This window comes from Siniperca chuatsi, linkage group LG5 (assembly GCF_020085105.1).
Source record: "Siniperca chuatsi isolate FFG_IHB_CAS linkage group LG5, ASM2008510v1, whole genome shotgun sequence".
NCBI classification, from domain to species: domain Eukaryota; kingdom Metazoa; phylum Chordata; class Actinopteri; order Centrarchiformes; family Sinipercidae; genus Siniperca; species Siniperca chuatsi.
Window position 1 is genome coordinate 18,329,053 of NC_058046.1, and position 15,905 is coordinate 18,344,957.

General features: G+C 39.9%; 1 protein-coding gene across 1 annotated transcript; it reads right to left on the reverse strand.

Moving 5' to 3' along the window:
• Positions 1-574: 574 nt before the first annotated feature.
• trpv4 (transient receptor potential cation channel, subfamily V, member 4) lies at positions 575-14,964 on the reverse strand. The gene is made up of 17 exons (XM_044196889.1): positions 14,705-14,964; positions 13,351-13,432; positions 11,767-12,206; positions 10,982-11,157; positions 10,044-10,196; positions 9,020-9,160; positions 7,227-7,525; positions 6,925-7,104; positions 6,524-6,682; positions 5,630-5,722; positions 5,416-5,489; positions 4,891-5,056; positions 4,747-4,813; positions 3,752-4,056; positions 2,980-3,107; positions 2,776-2,897; positions 575-2,655 (listed from the first exon to the last, which is right to left on the reverse strand). Exons 2-17 carry the CDS (start codon positions 13,357-13,359, stop codon positions 2,555-2,557), a joined length of 2,613 nt encoding a protein of 870 aa, XP_044052824.1. The 5' UTR covers positions 13,360-13,432; positions 14,705-14,964; the 3' UTR covers positions 575-2,554.
• Positions 14,965-15,905: the final 941 nt, after the last annotated feature.

The following is a 15,905-nucleotide window of genomic DNA, read 5'->3' on the forward strand; positions in this document are numbered from 1 at the left end:
CTCTGAGGTGGTGAGAGATTCCCTGTGTCCTTCAGCGCTGCCGGCCTCAAAGAGGGGAGAGAGGAGGAGGATGAGGATGGGAGGTGAGGGGTGAGGCCCTAGTTATCATGAGTGGAAATCACCACTGTAACATAAAGAGGAAAAGGAAAGGTGAGGTGTAATGATAAAAGGTGAAAGGAAATGAAGCAGTTCATAAATTGTTGCCAGCTTGTGGTTTCATTAGGAAGGCAAAAGCCCATAATTACAGGCCGGATGTTACAGCAAGGTCAACGAGACCTGAGATCCACAGGAAAAAATACTTCATAAGTGGACTGCATTCTACAAACTACAACCTATTATAGTAATAACAGTTAGCACTGACAATATTGCAATATTTACAGCTATAATTTAAAAAAATATTTGTGCCGACAGTAACTGCATGAGTAGACAGGCTAACACTTGTCTGCCTCAGCTGGGATCGCTACATGCAACACAGCAGAGGAATTTAGACCTCTGCAGCCATCAGCAGGCCAGAGAAGGAACTGCAAATTCTAATTAACACATGAAGACCAAACAGAACTCAAAATCCTTGTAATGAGTTTTGGAGAATTAGGTTTAATGTGGAGTGTAATGCACATTTTGTAAGAAATGCACTGCATGTCAAGAACATCTTTTTTACACCTGTAGTGTCATCAAAACCCTCTGGGAAAAGCTCATATAGATGGATAGCCACCAAACATTTAATTCTTGACTTTTAGTATGGTAATATAAAATTTGGGTTTTCCATGCAAAGTATGCCAGTATTGTGATAATAGTGAGATTCTATGAACATAAATGTAGATATTTAAAGATTTGTCCAACTATACTAATATCTCTTGTTAAAACATAAATGGAAACAAAATACTAAACCAGATTAAAAACCACAAAATGTTCCATATTTAACTATTCTTTCTTTCTTTCTTTTAATGGGTAATGTTTTCAGTACTTCTCCAAATGTGTTTATCATTTTACCTTCCTTCACAAATTCAAAAGGGACATTGGTGTCTATTCACAGAGCTTCAATATCTTTTTGATTAAATAATACAATTACATTAATACAAAATTAGATGATTTCTGGCTGATGCTGATTAGTAGCAAATATCCTATGATAAAAAAATCATTCAGGAACTGATTGAAAAACATATTCAGAAAAAAATGATCTCATATCTATGCAAGAAGTGGAAGACAGACTAATATATGGTTTACAAAATAAATTCAGTGTTCATTGTTCTGCAGTAATGTACAAGCAATACAAAAATGCATAGACATTGTCTCTTTATAAAGGCAATGTATATATAGTGAACAATGACCTGTGACCTTCAACAGTAATGAATTAGTTAAAATGAATTGTATGGTCTATCTGCTCTTAATCAGACCTTGTCATGAAGTATAATAACACAAATACATGCATACATACAGAGGTTGCACATAAACAAGATGCTATATAGGCCAAGGAGCCAATTGTAATGAAAACACAGTAGCAAATAGCGGGAAGCACATAATGGCAAGGCCTGAGAGTTGATTATGCAAATACCCCAGCTGCAAAGGAACAATAACTCTGGAAATTCAAAGACAAACCATAACACGGAAGGCTATTGTCTCGCATTTGCATATTTGCTTGACAACTATAACCTGCTCAACATGCCCATCTTGTTCAGAACAATGTCTTTGTGTTCATATAATAATGCACACATCAGAAATTGGCATAGCGCATTGTTTCAGTTCAAATGAAAGCTGTGCTGCCTGAGCTGGCAGTCCAGGCCTGAGACTTTCATAGTTTTAAAACTATTTGATTAATACAGGATAGAAAATGGTGAGAACATATACTTTATAAAATACATATATCCTGTTTCTACACACTGAACAACAATTAGCATATACAATATAATCTTTATGATACATCATATAGGGACCTCTTAAATATAAAACAAGCCAAAAAGCGTCTCTATTCTTTCTATTCTATAAGTCTATCAATATTTATTACAATGTTTTCTTAAGGAAATATCTCTAATTGTGATTATATCTGATGGCATTTCCATCAAAGCTTTTGTTTACACTGCTAATGCAATAATACAGTAATTATGCTTCTGCTAGCTATTAGAGAACCAATGATTCTGTAACACTATAATGAGACTGGAAATGCTAAAATATTTTGACTCTTAAATCCCTGAGTGATCAGCCACTGATAACTGAAATGCAGAGGTACATTACATTTTTATAATAAGTCTACTAATGTGACAAGTAAATAAACAAATCAACAAAGCTACTGTGTCATTCATTTTTATCCCCATGGTTAGTGTTTTTAACTCTATTTAGTGTTTTTTAGATCGGTGATTCTTAAAGACATTGTACATCCAGCGTCTCTGTGTGCTCAGTCCTCTGTCTTATTGTAATATTTACTATATTTTCTCTGAACAAAAAGCACATGAGATCTGTGCAAATTAGTACACTTATTAGCCAAATCGTCCCCTGCAGACTGATCTCACTGATGCTGATGGCTCTCTGCTGTCTCTTTATAAGAAGTCATCTGCAGGCGTCAGTGCCTGTGCGTCAGCGACTCCATCTCTATCACCAGATCACGAGGCCGCGGACCCTTACTTAACTCCACCACCCGCGGCACCACTGTGGACCAGCGGTCTGGAGGGGGATAAAAAGAAGAAGCATTTTCTTTTATCTGTATGAATAAGAGCGTGGTCCACATGAATATATACTTTTGTGTCAATGCATTTATTCATGAGAGTATAGTGAGAATCTCACCTCTCCTCAAGCCTCTTATGCTCTGCTGCAACCCAGTGGCTTGGCAGGTCTCATTCTTGCCTGGATCCTCGTTGATTATCGCCAGGTTCTGATTCCAGTGGCACCAGTTCACCTCATCCACCCTGATAAAACAAGACACCGTTGGGGCCGTTTTTTTTTAAGTGGCATTGGCGCTGGTAAGTGATTATGACTCATGCAAAATACCTGAAGCACCAGCGTCGATCAGGTGTGCCATCACAGTTCTTCCCCACAGTCACCATCTCCCCGGCTCGAAAAGACTTGCGAAGGCAGACTGGGAAAGAGCGCTCGATGTCCAAGATGGTCGTTGCCCACTGTGAGTATTCATTACGTAAACATGTTTAATTAGAGTATTTAAGCCACTCAAATAACAAAAACACATTTCCTTAGCACTGATTAAACCTCTGAAATAAAAAACGACTTTCAACAACTTCTGGATGGATTGCCATGAAATTGGCTACAGATATCCACAGTGCCTAGAGGATGAATCCTGATGACTTTGGTGATCACCTAACTTTTCCTTTAGCACCACCTTGAGGTTGACATCTGTGCTTTCACGCTAAACTGAGGTGGTTAACATGGTAAATATTAGATCTGCTAACATCAGTATGTTAGCATTGTTCTTGTGAGCAAGTTAGCATGCTGATTGTTAGCATTTAGCTCGAAGGAAGCTTCAGTACAGCCTCACAGAGCCGCTAGCTAGCTGCAGGAAAATGTAGGCCTAATTTTTCAAAATTGTAAGCGTCATAAACAAAATTTGTTTTACCTCCTATGTGTTGGGGTGGACACAGTCATCTCTGAGATGGATATCTCAAAACTGGATAAAATGTAACCAAAACTATCTGCACGGCTAGATAGAGGTAATGAGACAATATGAGTTTTCATAATTTGGGAGAACCGATCCTTTAGATCATATTTCACTGACACTGCCCACCACAAACAGTTACTTCCAGTTCACCTGAAGCTTCCAGATCTTCTTGCTCTCCTTCGACACCTGTCCCACCGTCTCCCCCATCAAAGCAATCAACATGTTCAGCAGCAGCACAAAGGTAAGGATGATGTAGGTAACCAACAGGATGAGGAAGACTGCAGGATACTGTGCACTGTGGATCATGTCCAGTTCTCCCATCCCAATTGTCAGCTTAAAGAGGTCCAGTAGGAAAGTACTGAAGGTATCTGGGTCCCTGCAATTGGGGTAGGTAGGGCAGACCCCGTCACACTCTGTGTCCGGTGGAGGACATACTGTCAGGAGGGACACCAGGGCTATGAGGTGGAAACAGAGGAGGTTAAGGTTATTTGTCTCTGAGCACTTAAAGGTAATAGTTCAACATTTTGGGAAATACGCTTATTTGCTTTTTTGCCGAAAGTTAGATGAGGAGATCAATACCACTCTCATGTCTGTTCGTTAAATATGAAGCCACAACCAAGAGACTGTTAGCTTAGCATAAATACTGGAAGCAGGTTGAAATTGTCAGGCACATAAACACCCGTAAAACCACAACTTGACAGTTTTACACTACGTTTTTTGTATGGATCAACATAAATAACATGTTAAGTAGTAAACTTTAGAGGTATTGGTAGGAAGATGTTTTTTACCTTTGGACAGAGCAAGACTAGGAGCCATGGTACAGTTAGCTTAGCATAGCATAACGACTGGAAACAGGGGAAAACACCCTGTTAGCTTTAAGTTAACAGACATTTATCTTAGCATTAAAACTGGAAATTGCTTTACTGGAAATTTAGCATTAAAACTGGAAATTGCTTTTAGCTAAGCTAAGCTAACCATCTCCTGGCTGTAGCTTTATATTTACGTTAATGGACAAATATGCTATCGATATATCTCCTAATCTAACTCTTGGCAAATGAGCAAATGAAAGTATTTCCCAAAATGTTGAATTATCCCTTTAAGTAATGCTGACATACACCTGTAAAGTTAGGTGACCATAAGCCTACCTGATGCATATCCAATCATGAAGAGCACATATACCAGCAGAAATCTGAAAAGGTCTTTGAAAAGAATCTGAGAACCAAAAATAAAAGTGTTACGACACATATATGGTGATGTTTAAGGTTCATGAATTTTCTCCATTATCTAACCTTCTGTATCATGATGCTGTATGTGCCAGTGAGCTTCAGGCCTCTGGTGAAGTAAAGAGTGTTCATCCAGCCCAGGACAAGTGCAAACACCATCACAGACACATAGGCCTCAGTGCCAGACAGGTAGAGAGCAGCGGTGACTATAATCAGTACAGAGTAGATGAAGCTAGAGAGGACAGAGAGAAAGTTTGTCAAGGAACTAGTTCCAATGCTAAAGTCTGTGATACTGAAGTGATACACGAAGGCAGGAAGACATGATTGCTGGTATTTAGCATTTTTAACAGAATGTAGACATCACATCCATGTTGCTAATAATTTAAATCAACACAGTTCAGAAAGGTGCTCGACATTCTCTGCTCTTTGTTTGTATCATGGGTCTAATTAAAGATGCAAACTATAAAAACATGCCAGGGAGGAGGTTGAGGAATTAATTAGATGACTCAATTAAGAGGATGCAAATTTTGCCTCGGGTAAGTCAGCAAGAGCTACGGCAGAGGTGAGGAAGAGCGGAGGATGGAGACTTACTACAGCAGTTGAAAGGATCCATCAATAAATAAAGACTTCACCCCGGGGCACTTCTTCAAGAAGAGGTCCTTAATCTGCAAAGAGCAGGAGAAACAGTTCCATAATGACAACAACATTACAGGTTACATGTTTGACTTTGATGCAACAGACCGGGAGACAGCAGTGGGCAGCCATTGATCAAACCATAAAGAGACGTTAGAGTGTTTTGACTCACATTGGTGAGGAAGAAGAAGATTCCTGATGCCAAGGTGACAATCTCTCCTGCCATACGCAGGTAGTCAGTGGATGTTGTGTAGGGGTACGGAGGCTGGAATAAAGGAAGACGATGACATCTAGATTCAACTCAATCTGAACTTCTTGGCAATAAAAAATAATATAAAGCCTACACAAAATACACCAAATGGAGAAATATGATAAGACCAAATTTTGGGAACTAAGCCTATTCGCTGTCTTGCCAAGATTTAGATGAGAAGATTGTTATCAATCAAATATCTGTCCATTAACAATAAAGCTAGAGCCAGCAGCTGGTTAGCTTAGCTTAAGCATGTAACCCCCCGTAAAACCACAATTTGTCGTTTTTACATTTCGGTTTGTGTGCACATTAAACCAATAATGTATAATGTGTTAATTAGAAAAAAATAGAGGTGCTAAGCTAACCAGCTGCTGGCTGTAGCTTCATATTTAGGGTACAGATTTGAGAGTGGTATCAATCTTCTCATCTACCTCTTGGCAAGAAAGCAGATACGTATATTTCCAAAAAAAAATGTAATATTCCTTAAATACAATGCACACCTAATGGTCACTTGGTGCAGAATTGGTACAAATTCAGACTACAAATTTGCTGCTCTGGTACATGATGCATTAACATTTCATGTGCATAATTAAGCTATCTAATGTACATGTGGCTTACATAAAAACACAGAATATATATACAAAATAAGCAAAAAGTTAAATACCTGCTATGGTAAACATATGTTCATGTGGTGACCTGAAAATTCAGTGCTGCATGGGCAGAGTCAACAATCTTCCATCATGAATCATTGATCAATTCCAATGCAATCTGGCCACGCTGTGAAAACGTCTACATTTTCAGTAGTTTCACACCCACCGTTCCCTGTGTTGGGTGGTAATAAGCCACTAGGGTGAAGATGATCATGGTGATGAGGTAGGAAACCACGCTGATGTAAAAGGTGACAGCAGCAAACTTCTGCCATTTGGCTCTCAACAGCTCATTGATGGGCTCCACTGCCAGCATCTCATGGCGGTTCTAACAATAGGACCAGAAACATGACATTAATATATAATGTAATAAAATAAAGACATGTTTGTACACACACAAAATCTTTTATTGCACTCAGTTTTTTGATGCAGCCATACACGTTTTATGCTATGCCTGGTGTTTTGTTGCTCTTACTGCTCTGATCTTGAGAGAAACAATATTTAATTTCAGCTGTATTTCTTATAGTGGGAATGACAAATAAACTTTGTAAACAACATTTTCATATTCACCTCATTGCGATTGTTGTAGACAAGGATCTCCAGCACAGACGGTTCCTCTCCACATGTATCCAGTGAAGACAGATCATAGAGGGAGGAGTACACTGGCCCATAAGCCCAGTCCTTAAATTTACGTGACAGATGACGAACTTCCTCATCTTTGATCTCACGTCGGATAATGTGCTGAAAAACCTGGAGGAATATGGAGAAGCTTTGACTTGGACTTATAATATTACAGCCTGTAGAAATGTGATGATGTGATTTCTTTTATTATACTGATGCTGCTTGACACACTGATATATCATTATCCCTACCCCTATCTTGCCCAGCTTGGCAGCCATCATGAGAGGGGACATGCCATCGTTGTTGAGCACTGTCTCCAGGCTGCAGTCTGGGTACAGCTTGGCACTCTTGATTAGCAGCTTGTCATACATCTTTGTGAGGAAACGTGTGTTGTCCTTGGTGTTGTCCGCGATGTGCACTAGGGCATGCAGCACCGTGTTGCCACGTGAATCCTGGCGCCGCAGGTCAGCCTTCTTGTGTGGATTCTCAGTCAGGTAGTGCACTATGTCAGGCTGGTTAGTGCATGCAGCCAGTGAGAGAGGCAGCTCACCTGGGCAAACATAGAGAGAGAGAGAGAGAGAGAGAGAGAGAGAGAGAGAGCACTCACTTCAAAATGAATTCCCAGGAGATTAAAGGAACTGTGTTTCAGATTAAAAATAAGCAAATCAACAGGAGGGTTAATTAAGAACTGTAGCTGGCGTCTGTATGTTTTTGCAAAGCACACTAAACATGGATCAAAGATTTGACTTAAATCCCTGCTATGAAAACAGCACAATTAGCAGTTGTTTTAGGGAGGGGCGCAAAGGGGCCAGAGTGCCAAAAGCAGCTGCTGAAAATGAGCCGTTGCCATGGGTGACAGATTACTTTGTCACCTCACATAGAAACGCTCCTCTTCATGGATTTGCACGGGTGCATGCAGAGTGTTAGCGTGAGTCTAAATCCCATTACCCATCAGCCCTGCCAGGTTCCTGTTCACCTCACTGCAAAGCTCCGCAACAAATTACTCACACTGTGCCTGGACACGCTGGGATTTGGGAATGACAACCGTGCTAAGTGCAAATAGAAATCATCTCCTCTGTGATGAGTGAGGAATATAACACATGAATGTAATCAAATAAACAGTTCTTAAAATTGGGTTGAGTAAAAAATAAAACAGAGTCCATAACAAGCCATTTTTACCTTTCGTTCAGTGTTTTTGGATGATAACATTAAAATCAATTATATATGCTATAATTATCATCAGAAGGACACACCTTATAAATAAAAACATAATTATTTTCTGGGTGCCATACTATGATGTAGGAGGATGGGCCTTAGCAGATGCCAGCAGAGGGCAGTGTTGAGTTTAGTTTGCAGGCTCTGATTTATTTTGTCCTCTCTTACAGGTCAGTCCGTCAGCAGAGGATGTTTACTTTTCTTGACTGCAGAACACAGATACCTTTTCACTAGACAACCTCTTGAACATATGACATAATGCTTGTCTTTTTATGTGTTTTTGGAGCACCACTAATGACGGTTTCTCGTATGATACTTCAAAAAACATCTGGGTTTAAGGTGGACTTCACCTCTGGCAGTATCCTGTCTGCGTTTGCTCACCCAAAACTTGCAACGTTAAAAAGTGAAAGGGTGGGGTCTAATATCACTTAATTTCTCCATGGCAACGGAGGTTTCTTTGCCAGGACCATGTACCATACATTAACTATTTTATCTTGGCAGCTGCTGTAGTACACATCGCAAAACTTTGATGTCAACTCTGCGTTGTAAAAGACAGAATAACTACTTGTGAGTAAAACTGAAACTCAGAGGCAGTGTGGACATTGAAGGAGTGACCAGTGAAATCATAGAAACCACAGACACACCACATCATTACCACTGTATGAGGCAGAAAATACAGTAAGTACAGACAGAGTTTTCCAGAACTCGTCTGCCTACAGTGTACTATCACCTAAGGATAGAGTATAAGGTTTGTTAAAAGCAGAAACACATAAGCACATTGAACTATATTGTTTCCAGACTAGATTTATATGCTGTCAAGGGTCATTACCAAAGTAGAAGTAGCCCCCCTCGTCTCTGGGCTGGAAGAAGCGTCCCCTCGCCTGGGCGTGAACATCAGCTCCCTGCTCCACCAGCAGCTCCACATACTGCTTGCAGCGTCGTTCTATAGCAATGTGGAGCGCCGTCTGGCCTGACAATGCAAAAAAACACAACGATACACAAATATTTTAACTATAATAAGTATTCCAAACTGTTGCTTTGTGTGCTGTGTTCAATTACAAAACCTCAGCTGAAAGGATATGTTTTCCAAGAGGTAATTACTAAAATGAGGTCTATGGAGTTAATTATGTTGACAGGCATTCTGTAAGCAAGAAAGCACAGTTACACAAGAGTGTTGACTCTACAGGATTTTTTCTTTTGAGAAACTGGCGCCCAATTATGAGCTTGAGGGTAGAGGTCATAAAAAAACGGACTGAAAGTCATGAGGGGTCGGGGTTACATTTATGTGTAGGTTGTTTCTATGGGTTCAAACCCCATAGAAACCGAGTCCTTAAACATTTTTATGTTGCCACTTAAAGTGTTTCCTGCATGAGCAAAAGTTGATGTTTTGACTACCATACATGTGAAAGGTACACAGAGCAGGTAAATAGGCAAATCAAACAATCATGAAGAAAACAATGAAGAGCAGCACTGCATTTTGTGTTACAAGGTGTTCTTGAAATCTTGTTTTTGCAAAGGTGAAAAGGCTTCCTTCACTGTTTCGTCGCAACAATATAAGGGAAGAAAACCAAACAATGAGGCCTGGATCTTCTCATTTACTGAGCTGTACATAGTCTCTGTACCCATACATACTGTAAATACAGTCCTGTTACCTATAACTGGGCCTCAACCACCAGTCAGGCAAGTTACAGTAACTCTCAAGAAAAAACTCTTTAACTCAGTGAATATGAAGAGATCAACATCTTTTATAAAACTGCAAAATTCTAATTAGACGCTTATTTCTTTAAACAACTTTTAAATCACAAATCAGCTTTATGTAACTGCATGTTATTATTATTGGGTTATTTCCATACCTCTGTAGTAGACATCCCTGAAAGGCGTATTTATGAACTCTCTGAGGTTTCCGGTCTTCTCTGCTATGTCCACCAGCAGTGGGATGGTGACGTTCTGCCCACCGTAAAGGTTCAACAGGGCTTTAGGCAGACATGTCTTACCCGTGGATGGCTCTGGTAGAAAAATGAAATTTAAACGAAGAATGTTTTTAATATAAGTACACCTATTTATTTAAGTACACCTTCATCAACACTACCAGTCATGTTCCAAATGTGTTCATTTGAATTACTTTTAAATTGGATGTTATGTAACGGTTTAACTATATAAAAAGGAGGTTGGTTACTAATTGCAGAAGCTGACATAACTTTTAGCTACTATTTCAAGTGCTTATCCGTTACATTTAACTCTAGCTAATGCTCACTGTTTTATCCATTTATGTATATGTATACGTTTAGCTATGTAACATTTACGTTTAGCTATCTATTTCAACTGTGTGTTCTGGTGTTTCAGATGACTCAGTATGAGGATATATATATATTTTTTAATCAAATCATAATTTCTGTTTGTTTTAATTAGTTGAGGTACTCCGCAATCTTTCCACATACCCCCTGGGGCAGAGGAACCCCTGGTTGGGAATCTACTGTCATATAAAATGTAACTTCCTGGTGTGTCCCTGTTTAACTCTCTGAAGGAGTTGACAGTTTGCTGTGATTTATCTCTGCTTCTTGTTATAAGCCTGAAAAAACAAAGAGAGCAACTTCACTCCACCATTGCCCTCTCACATCCTCTCAGCCAAAAACAGCAAAGAGAGAGGAGCAGGGGAATACAAAAGGTCAAAGGTAAAACCAGCACTAGATAAAGATGAGCCTTCCTTAGTCTGACTTTTCAGTGGTTGGGTTTAGACAGGCAAAAAAGCAAAATGCAGATATCTGATGTAAGTGACAGCCTTTAGTCTCACCTCTGAACTCCTCATCAGTTAACCTCTTTTCGTGACTTTGCAGGTACTCCAACAGGCCCTCGAGGGCCTCGGAGTCTGCACGTGACACACAGTCAAAGAGGAGAGAGCGGTTGAATATTTTCATCACTTTTGGTGGGTCTGAACTTTGACTGTCATCACAGGACATCTCAGTTTTACTAAGGAGACACAAAAACATGACGTGATGTCACACATTCACTGTAAGATGCAAACTGATTACAGCAAAATCTGGAATTCCTTTTGAATCCATGGTTTCTTTATACGTTTCATTGACAGAAAATCAAGAATTGAATGAGTGTTTGATGCACAAACCATCTTTTAAGCAATCATCCACACCCTCGAGTGCTCCAATAAATAGACCTCTGTGTGTACGGGACAGGTAGTGCAGCCAGGAACAGGCAGCAGCCTAAATATTACCTCAACTGCTGCAAAGGGACCAACAACATGTTCTCTGTTAGATCAGTGAATGGGCTGAATGAGGGACTGCTTGGCCTGTAGTGTGTATGCATGTGTGTTTGTGTGTGTGTGTGTGTGTGTGTGTGTGTGTACATACTCCCTCATGTGGCACACCTCTGTCTACAGAGTGGCAGTTATAGGAGGTTTTCGTTTTTATGACATTTTTCCAAACCAGCCCTTTTGTCCATGGAGAAAAATCCAGTCTAGATTCATGTAAATCTCTAAACTAAGAAGTCTAAAGGAACACACAACTATTAAATCCTAAAAACACAAGTGAATTGTAGTTTAGAGACAGTGAGGCCCCTTCTCACCCTCTTGGGAGCTTCTTCCTGCGTCTCTTCTGGTTGCTAGTGTTCCTGTAGGTACCATAGTCAAAAAGCGAGTCCATGGGTGCTTTCTTGGGGCCTGGAACCACATTTGACTCATATATGGTAGATTCCAGTAGGTCCATAGGGTTAGAAATGCCCTTCTTGAAAGCACCCTGGAACTTCATCCGCAGGTTCTGTCTGCTGTCCGCGGGTTGAACCGGCTCCAGGGCTGAATCCTGACTCGTGTCCTGAGTTGACGGGGAGCCATCCTCCTTCTCAAACAGATCTGACAGCTCGGATAGGGGGAATGCAGCATCACTCTCAGGCTGAGTGGCCCCGCCATCGCCCGAGTCCACAGAGAGAGAAGCTCCAGCTGGAACAGAGCCGAGGGTGTCGGCCTTGGACAAGACAAGGTGGCACCTTCTGAGGAGAGCAGAGCGGCCCTGGAATAAACACCATGACAAAATGTTCTGAGTGAGCTGCATGGCCTTTAGGTGGTCAGCAAAAGAAGTCTCACAGGTGCCCTGTGGAGTTTTCTTGTAAACAAACAAAAGTTATGTTTACATTCAGTGTTACTCACCAAAACACATCCAGTCTGAGGTCTGAGGTCTAACAAATGTGTGGAATGTATTTCCTTCCAACATTTACAAAGATATTTTTTAAGCATTTTAAATCCAGAATTGTTTACATTCATGTTTACTAGCGAACAGTCTTCTTCTTCCCTGTCTTTGCTGGCGCATCGCGTGATATCGCCACCTGCTGATAAGTGAAATAGTGTGTGACACCATTGGTAAGGCTGTGTAATAAAGAAAACGGGGACCTACTCATAGAAAAACAGCTCCATAGCGTTACTAGAGGTCAAAACTCCCCAGGGAAACCTTTAATGTGTTCAAATTCAATCAGACTCATCTCGTTTATATAATTTGTATACTTTCTTTCCTCAGTTGTATGTTTTTCTTGCTTATTCAAGCAGCATTAAGAGGATTCAGATGTCCTTAATGATGGTGGACATGATCAAGTTCCAGGTCACATGAGGAAGGAGGATGTACAAATAAGATAACTGAGATGCAACCGGCAGTAATCGGCAATAGGCCAAATTGCATACTGAAGGGTAGGCCCTCAGGAAAGTATGAAAAACTATGGTACCTTTTTTACTCTGATTTTAGATGAGATTTTCAAAAAGAAGTACAAGCCAAAGCAAATTGTTCAGCTGAGGTGGTAAACCACCCAGATCCTGATGCACATCGTCTCATGATCACTGTAGTTGGATGCCAGCCTTAAAAACATCAAATATATGGCTTTTGCTGTATAAAATAGTGCAAATGTATTCATTTTTAGGCTGTTAGAAGGGGTGGTCTTTGCTACAGACGAGGTCCACCTCCACTACTGCAGGAAACCCTGAAATAGCAACCGTGACATAGGTTTTTGTACGCCAGCCATTATGATAAGATCAAATTGGACAAAATAATGAAACAATTAAACTAATGAGAAAGAAAAGAGTACAATTACCAAAGGGACCCTGGAAATGCCCACTTGAAGTTTGAAGTAGATTTTAAAGTATACATTTGACATTTAACCCCTCTGTACCTCATTCATCCCTTTTATCACAATGATGTGCCAAATTCCTCTTCAGTGGAAACTGGAAATGATGCTGAAGCATGTGGGCGTCCTGTAGAAACAAAAAAGAGCAATCATCATATGAATAACGGACACAGAAGTACAGGCAAAAAAAATCTGTAGGTCCTGATTGACATCAAAAGAGCTCTGTCTGTTTGGGGTTGGGATATATGGAAAAAGGAGGAAAGGACCAATGCCAACACCAATAACATGGCTGTAAGTCCGGCCTCTCATTGGTCAGAAAGATATGTTTTCTCTAGCAAGCATAATCACACCACCTGTCTGTTTAACACAGGACACACGTAAACACTAAATCAATGCCCTACAGATTTACTCATTACAATTTGTGTATATCTTACATCTCACAGCTTCTCTGCACACACAAACACACACTTCACTGCGCAGTGTGGGAATTTGTACAACATGACATCTCACATGTCCCTCCACAGCTTCCTTTCCAATAGTACGCTTTCCTGAGTTTGTTCATGACATTGACAACCTATCTAAGCCAGACTGTGCTGCAAAGGAGCAACACAAACAGCTGGGGTCCCACTAAGGGGGAGGCATGACTCACAGCCCTGTCTGACACTCTGGATTATCATGCCTTTACACTTCAGTGGATGGTAAAAAGACGGAGGAACAAAGAGAGGCTGCCCTTGATAAACTATTATAACATGACTAAGAGTAAAGGATTACGTTGTTTAGTGGAGGTGTGTGGAGGCAGAGAGGACCCCATTGTGTATTAAACCTGTCAGAGTGATAGAACATGATCATAAAATATCAAGACCCAAAGCTCACACATTATCCACTTATTGGGTCAGAAAGTGGAAATCCACTTGGGAAAGTTTCTAAATGTGAGTGACTCTAATGTATCCTCAAAGATGCTTCCTGCTCTGTCTCTTATCCAGAGCAAGAGAGGCTGGAGGCTCTGCCTGGAGCCAAATGGCTGCTGGGGTCTAATGTTGTAAAACTAATAGATTTTAAGGTTTTAAAGGCCATATCATAGTTTTTTTTTAAACAAGCCACAAACATATAACTGGGCATAAATAAAAAGAAGCAAAAAAAATACACATACAAATAAGTAATAAGTAATAAATAATGACATTCAACACAAAATCTGTTAAAATGTTAAATTATAGCAACATGTGGAACGTGAGGAATCATTAAAAGTTAACTTTCTATCAACCAATGTCTCACAACTTATTAAACTAATAAGGTCAGTTAAATATTTGTCCCTCACACAAATTGGTTACATCTAATCAATTTATGTGACTATGCCTTCGAAGGCATCTAATGAAGAATAAGGATCAGAGTTGTTGCTTACCTTGATTTAATCTGTTGATCTTATTGTGTGTGTCTAAACTACTCCGCAGCTTTTTCCCATAGTTTTAAAGCTCCCAAACTTAATTTTTCTCGAGTGTTGAGCGCTCCTCTGCTGCCTCTTGCTGTGACTTCTGCCAGATGACACAAAATACTTTAACTAAATTACAGTATCCCTCTGATTCATGCGTCCGACCGCCGGTAAAGTCCACTAGAACAACGGATGCTTTCACATAGATTTTGGGTGGGACAAAGTGGAAGGTAGAGCCGACGCGGAAGTGTGACATGCAGTACCAGCGATGGCCGCCAGGTGTTGGCTTCATAAACGCCTCAGGCTGCATCGGCTTTTTTGAAGCCTCTCGCTTATTCCTGGAAATACAAAGACAAGTTTGTACAGTTTATATGTCATCACAAGACATTATCGTCTAAGCAGGAAGTTTCTCTTTCTTTTATGAGTGTGTTGGTAAAGTAATTTTAAAAACTGTTGCTCCATTGAATAGTTGACATGAAACTGTTCAAATATCCATTTTTTCTGAGCACTTTGAAGACTTCTCTGTTCAGCCGAGAGTGAAAGTTATCCCAGTGTGCCCTTTATAGGTGGCTTCACTGCTGAATAAACATGACTGCTGGGAGCAATATTTCACAAATACTGACCCATTTCTTAAGTATTCAATCACACAATGAAGTGGAGTACAGTTTAATAAATCTCGGGAAGGACGGTGTGGTGAGCTGCACACAAAAGAAAAATATGAACCTCTGTTCTAACAGTGACCAACTCCAGGGAGCAATTTATTTCCTTGTGTTTATTTATAACTTTTAAAGCTTTTTCATAGTAAAATATAAACTTTTTTTTTAACCTGTGTTGCAGTTGACCCCTAAGAAAGCATAAACACACAAGACCAAGTATGGAGATCACTCACTTAAGTAAAAGTATAAATACCTCTTTGTTAAAAGTCGAGCTTTCATTATTCAAGCAGAAGTACAGAAGTATTAGCAGCAGGTATCCAAAGTAAAAGTGCTCATTAGACAGCAGAATGGCCCCTCAGGGTGTTACATTATATTACTGGATTATTATTAACATGAAAAGAGCATTTTAATGTTGCAGCTGGTGGAAGTAAAGCTAATTTTAACAATTTTATATACTTTTGGGTAGTTTAATTTATTACAATGCATCATATTTTATGAGATGACCATATGATTTATAT

Bases quoted from the DNA above. Each gene is read 5' to 3' on its own strand.
- trpv4 (XM_044196889.1), bottom strand. The intron at 4,057-4,746 runs GTAGGCTTATGG...TCCACCTCATAG, and splicing joins CATGATTGGATATGCATCAG to CCCTGGTGTCCCTCCTGACA. The intron at 3,108-3,751 runs GTGAACTGGAAG...GAATACTCACAG, and splicing joins AGAAGATCTGGAAGCTTCAG to TGGGCAACGACCATCTTGGA.